At 40.4% G+C, this 6,777-nt stretch overlaps 1 protein-coding gene across 1 annotated transcript in view; it reads left to right on the forward strand.

Moving 5' to 3' along the window:
* The first annotated feature begins 319 nt into the window (after positions 1-319).
* The window catches only part of LOC104463685 (cleft lip and palate transmembrane protein 1-like protein), an 18,267-nt gene continuing 11,809 nt past the window's right edge, over positions 320-6,777 (forward strand). Inside the window, exons 1-4 of the mRNA XM_010076110.1 lie at positions 320-416; positions 903-997; positions 3,337-3,421; positions 5,430-5,533. Of these exons, the coding sequence (XP_010074412.1) occupies positions 320-416; positions 903-997; positions 3,337-3,421; positions 5,430-5,533 (381 nt within the window). The remainder of the gene's footprint in view (positions 417-902; positions 998-3,336; positions 3,422-5,429; positions 5,534-6,777) is intronic.

The raw sequence follows: 6,777 nt of genomic DNA on the forward strand, positions 1-6,777 counted from the left end.
TAAGTTGGGCTCCCAGAGGCTGGACCTCCTGTGTGCTGCTCTGCAGCCACCCTCATGCCAGCCTGGGAACCTTCTCCAGGCTCTGGGCATTTGTTGCTGGCTTTTCTGTCATTGGAGTGGTAGGAGTGGGATGGATTAAGGCTACCCTCCCCCAGCAATATTAGTTTAAAGCCTTCCTCACCAGGTTGGCAAGCCTACGACCAAAGATTCTTTTCCCTCTCTCGGACAGATGGATCCCATCAGCCCCCAGTACACCAGGCTTCTTGTGCGTTGTGGGTAGTGACTAGTCGCTGCCCTCTACTGGCGAATTTAAGGACGAATGGGGGATGGTCACCGTTGCCCCGGCAACGCCAGCGCCAGGTCAGCCTCTCTTGGGAGAGCTGGCAGCAAGAGTCGGCTTATGCCCCTTTCCCGAGGTTTGCCTCTGAAAGGAAACTTCTGAACCCCCCTGTACCTGGAGATCAGTCAGTCCTGTGCTGGCTGAGCTGGCTCCGAGCTGCTGACCTCAGCGACTAAGTGCTGACCTTGGCAACAAATGTGAAGCTCACCTTTCTTATGTATCAAATAAAAGCTCAGAGGTCAAGTTGAATAATCCTTTTTCTTCCCACTTAGGCCAGAATGACTTACTGTGTCTTGCTGTTTGTGTCTCTGGTGTTCATCTTGGGTTGTAGTTAACACAACATATCAAAGGCATATAAGTCTGCTTGTAACTGATGGGTTTTGTTTAAGGCAAGCCAAATAAGCCAAAATACAGGTAGACTTGGGTTTTACCAATAAAACTGACATCTTGTTTTGGATTTATGATTCAAAAGGTAATACAACATGCCTTTCATACTGGACCCTAGCATAACGGCAATTAATTGGCTAGTACTTCTTGCATAATTACTTTTTCCTTCTCTTAGGGTTTTCAGAAAAGGATGCAGATGAAGTAAAAGGAATTTTTGTTGATACTAACCTGTACTTTCTGGCTTTGACATTCTTCGTGGCAGCATTCCATGTAAGTGGAGAAACTTTAGTTTTTAGGAATTCTAGCATGTTTAAAAAAAGGGTGAGTTTTTCTCATTCATTGAGAACTGTTCTTGGAAATAGTAATCTCAATAGAGCAATACAAGAAATTTCCAGTACAAATCAGCTGGTTTTCCAATACAAAGTTAGTATAAAAATCTGAAAGAAGATAGAAATATGAGATAACGAGGTATAAACTAAACAGTCTTGACTGAAATATAAAACATTTAACTTCATTAAATCACTTTTTTTTTAGCTGAACCAAAGCACCCAGTATTAATATGCCTGTCAACAGTGGTTCACATTTTCTGGTATGCTGAGTTATCACAAAGTCTACTGCTCCAGTGTCACAGCTCAGGCACCAACAGTAGGGTTTGAGTCTGACTTCTAACCCCTGAAGAAATTTAGATCAGCTGATATAGATTATTTCAAAAAATTGTGGCTGTGAAGTGCAGAGCTTGTAGCTCTAGGCATGGTTGTTTGTTGTTGTCTCTCTCTGTCACCGTTGTGTATGTGTTGGTTTAAATATGAATCTTTGTTTTAATCATAGAATCATAGAATGGTTTGGATTGGAAGGGACCTTAGAGATCATCTAGTTCCAACCCCCCTGCCATCGGCAGGGATGCCTTCCACTAGACCAGGTTGCTTATTTCTTAAATATAATAGCCACAGTAGTGTCCAAAGCACCAAAACACTATGGAAGTACAGGCTTGTTTCCAGAGACAGGACTGAATTTCCGTTTTGTGAAACATCGAGATCTAGCATGCAGTCTTTCATGAGTCTGAAATGAACAATTTTTTTAGACTTAATTGTTCTACTTTGAACATTTTTGTCATCTACAATACACTTGATGCTGTTCCCATATTCTGGGATAGATAACTTGCTGGGCATATTATGTTTCTTTATACTTATATTACATACAGTTAATTTGTTTGGAAACCCTTAGACTTCCCAGCCATTCTAATTTCTTTTTCCATTCTATTTATTAGGTTGTAAGATACCTGTAGGCTGGGACTAGCTCTTCTGATACTTTTTCTTTTGTGTATCGTTGTCCCAAATTAAAAAAATACACTTTTACGTTAAAATTCTCTGACCCAAAAATTCCTTGAATCTGTGCTGCTTTTTTTTAAGACAGTGGATGCTTAAAGGAAATACTGAAAAATATCCTGGTGACCGAAAGGACAAACCGCATCCTGGGGTGCATTAAGCACGTTATAACCAGCTGGTCAAAAGAGGTGATTATTCTGCTGTATTCAGTATTGGTGCGGTCCCACCTTGAGTACTGTGTACAGTTCTGGGCCCCACAGTTTCAGAAGGATGTGAAGGTCCTTGAATACGACCAGAGGAGGGCAGCGAAGCTGCTGAAAGGGGTGAAGGAATGTTGTGTGAGGTCTGACTAAGGACTTTGAGTTTGCCTAGTCTGGAGAAAAGGAGGCTGAGGGGTGACCTCGTTGTTCCCTACAGTTTCCTGAGGAGGGGATGTGGAGGGGGAGGGATCCAGTGACAGGACCTGTGGGAATGGTTCAACGCTGCACCAGGGGAGGTTTAGACTGGGCATTAGGAAGCATTTCTTTACCGAGAGGGTGATCAAACACTGGAACAGGTTTCCATAGAGAGGTGGTCAATGCTTCAAGCCTGTTGGCGTTTAGGACACATTTGGACAATGCCCTTAACAATGTGCTTTAGCTTTTCGTCGGCCCTGAAGTGGTCAGGCAGTTGGACTCGATGATCGTTGTAGGTCCCTTCCAACTGAGCTAATCTTTTTTATTCTATTCTGAACAAAAATACTGGAAATACTGGAAAAAATACTCAATGGAAGTAAATTTAATGCTAAATTGGTCTTGAAGTTCTGATCAACTTCTTGGTGATGAAATAGAGAGGAGAAAAATTATTTGCTGCATTTTAGGAATTTTTAAAAAACTTTGGTACTATCCAAGCCTAAATTGACTATCAATGCAGTACAAAGCACTTTGAATCTAGTTTAGTGTGGCTTTCCCTGGTCTGTCAAGGAGGTGAGCAATTCCTCGAGGTCCTCAGTTCTTCATCCTCTCTCATGGGTTACCCTGTATTGGGTCACTAACTTTCTTTACCAGATACAGCACTGTAGTAGTAGCAGTACCTGCAATTCCTCTTGTCATTTTGCACTGCTTTTGGAGCTTGGGCTTCTAAAATAGTTCTTGGCTTTTATTTGTTGTATTTAATTTTTATTTCTGAGGCTTCGAAGCCAAGTTTTTCTTGCAATTCCATCCTGAATGCATTTTTAACAGTTCAGCTGGTAGTCTTTAACTAGTGCATGTTTGAACAAATGAGTGTGTTTCTTGCTATTTGCAGCTTCTCTTTGATTTCCTTGCATTCAAAAATGACATCAGTTTTTGGAAGAAAAAGAGGAGCATGATTGGGATGTCTACAAAAGCAGGTATGGGCCAGAACGTGAAGTGTTGTGCATGTGCTGTCTAATCTATACTGTGTGGTTTTAGTCTTACCCTAAGTTGAAATTTTGTAGATTCACCAAGATGGCAAAATGAGATATGTTTGTGTATGAAAAGAAGATGGGTAATAGGCTTGTTCTAGCTTTGTCAGCGTTGTGCTCAGGTATCACTTGCTTTTAAGCACTCTTGTAACTTCTGAGGTTTGACCGTCTTACAATTGAGAATAAGTTTAACACTAAGTCACCAGATTTCTTTTGCTGAAAGAACAGAAAAACACTTTGGGAAAAGAATTAGGAACATAAAAAATCCTGTGGGTGGAGAGAATGCGCTGTCACGGGTAATGCTGTTCTGAGAGTCCCGTGTTTTCCTTGTAGGTAACTACAAGTTCCAAAATATTTGGGGATAAAAATGCTGTAGTGTAATGCTGTTGCTTGATTTGGGCTTTGGTGTAAACAGGGGCAGTAGGAGCAGGTGGATGAAAAGCACAGGAGGGTTGAATTGACTTCGATGTTGGAAAGGTGAAACATAGTGATCTGACATCTTGTCAAGCCTTCCTGCAGACAGGTGAAGGTAGTAGCTAGCCCTGGACACTTGAGCTTTAACACACTGCTCCCCAGCCTGGTTTATTGTGCCAATACTTGTTTTTCTGATAGATATTTCCATTCTGATTATAAACCAAAATTATAAACTTGGGGTCACTTGACCTCTGGGACTATCCCTAGTTCCCTCATATTTACAGACTGATTAAAACGTGAGCAATATCAATACCAGGGAAAAAAATCAGGCATTCTAAATTATTATGAACAGCAACATGTTTTTCTCATGTGGACAATCTGTTTATTGTCTTTATTGGAGTGCATTTGTTTCTGTAAGGCATTTATACTGCTGTTAGCATATGGATGCCAAAAAGTTAGTAAAAATTCAAAATGGTGCATGGAATTTCAGAATTGCCAGTTTAAAAAGTGAGTAAAGTGAAATTGGAAAAACTGAATGATAAAGGGTTTTTTAACCTTACTATCAAAGTATCAGTTTTCAGTCTCCAGTAACTGATGGTTCCATCCTCTGTTTAGCAACCCTTATTCACCCTTCTGCCTGTATCTCCTTCTCGTTTTGAGGGAGAACTGGGAGAGGCAGTTGCTCTGGAATGGTACGGCTTAATTGTTGATGTCTGACTGTGTTGTAGCTCTTCTCTGCTTAGGGGGATGGATATTTGTATCTAAGAATTAGTTGGTAGACACAAGCATCCAAAGTTTTGCAGCCCCCCCGTAAATATATTTCTTAACATTTATAAACATTAAATTAGTTGCATGAGTTTCAAAGACTGACTTTATTTCACAGCCTTCCAGCTTCCTTGAAACAAGAATCATGAACATAGTTCGTAATAGTACCAATACATTGCTGAATTGCTGCCGTACAGAACTCATAGAATCATAGAATGGTTTAGGTTGGAAAGGACCTTAAAGATCATCAAGTTCCAACCCCTCTCCCATTGGCAGGGACACCCTCCACCAGACCAGGTTGCTCAAAGCCTCATCCAGCCTGGCCTTGAACACCTCCAGGGATGGGGCATCCACAACTTCCCTGGGCAACCTGTTCCAGTGTCTCTCCACCCTTATAGTGAAAAATTTCTTCCTAATGTCTAGTCTAAATTTACCCTCTTTTAGCTTATACCCGTTACCCCTTGCCCTATCACTACACTCCCTGATAAGGAGTGCCTCGCCATCTCTCCTGTAGCCCCCTGTTCCTTAAGTACTCTGATTTCCTTTCATCTTTTGTGATAAGGATTTCATAAAATGTTTTTGTTCCTTATTTGCCTGGAGGTATATAGATCATTGGCTGTTTCTAGGTCTACTTGATATATCAATATGTATATAGAAGAAGTTCATGCTTAACCTGCATAAGGCAGAAGTGTAGTAAATAGGCCGACAGTCTTCTGTCATCTCAGCTGTTCATTTAAATATCAATAAGCCTTTCATTTTCATTTTTTCTATCTAGTGCTTTGGCGGTGCTTTAGTACTGTGGTAATATTTCTTTTCCTTTTGGATGAACAAACAAGTTTATTGGTCCTGATCCCAGCAGGCATTGGTGCAGTGATTGAGGTGAGTTCTTAAAGCTCTAGAACCAAATACCAGTATTTGCAGCATGCAAAAACATCCATAATAATAATAGCTTATTGCAGAAAAAGAATGCTGAAGTAGTTATTGGAAAAATACCTGCTGTAGTATGCTGTATTATCAGCATTGTTTAACTGGCTTTCAGTGGTAGAGGAGGTTGTGTCCCTTTATCAAATAACTAAACTGGAAGTCTTGGGTATTGTGGAAACCAAACATAGAGCTATGCTGAGGTTCCTTCCTGTCACACCATCTGATAGGCATCGCTCCTGACCAGGCATGTATAACCACGCAAACAAACCTTTGCAGAAACATTTGTCAAAGAGCACACTGTGTGCCGTCAGATAGTGCTGCAGGTCTGCAGCTTTCTCCTTGGTCATGACTGAGGTGCTTGGGTAAGGAGGAGGCTGCCGGCTGTGTTCATTGTTCCAGCAAACCATGTCCAGTCGGTGGGTTGCAGGTACTGCTTAGAAGCCTTCTTCATGTGTAATAAAGCACAGTCAGCAGTAATAGGAAGGGGGGGGTCTCTCTGAATAGCATTGCTTGTAGATCTAATTATTTCTCATTATTTAAAAATAAGTTCAGGGCTCTCGTGAGGTTTTTGACTACACATCTGTTATAGTTGCAGATAATCCCTGTGTAAACAAAAGGCTTCAGGATTTTTAGTTAGAGATTAAATTGTAGAATGCAAAGTCACAAAGTGATCCTTAAATTTTGGCTTATTGTATAAACAGATTAAGCTTTTGTGAAAACAAGGAACAGTGGTGTCCTAAATAGCACCATTTCCTTGACTGTACCATTATTTTTCAGTAAGTTGAAGTTTTTAAGTCTGATGTATTTCTCTGTGTTGAGTTTTCTGTATCAGATTTGCTCATGGTTTTGTTGCTATGAATAGAAATTTAGTCTTGTATTTCAAACTTTCTTCAGCTGTCTGAAATTTGTAGGGAAAGGAAAGCCTCAGGGATATATATATATCCCTATATATATGCTACTTCTTTTCTGGAATATCTTTTATTTTGAACCTTGAAATAGAAATAGCTACATTCAAAAAAATCCTTGAATCTAGAGACTTCAGAAATTCAAAAGCGTCAAATTATTTCAAAGTGGATCAGGTCAAGAAAAGTGGTGCTTTTGTTTGTTTCTAGCAAGGAGGAAGAAATAGCCCTCATCTAACTAAATCATTTGGGGCTTTTTTCAGAAGTTTTGGTGGAAACCAGATCAGGCACGTATGT

Source organism: Pterocles gutturalis, unplaced genomic scaffold, assembly GCF_000699245.1.
Source record: "Pterocles gutturalis isolate BGI_N339 unplaced genomic scaffold, ASM69924v1 scaffold13158, whole genome shotgun sequence".
Lineage (NCBI taxonomy): Eukaryota > Metazoa > Chordata > Aves > Pterocliformes > Pteroclidae > Pterocles > Pterocles gutturalis.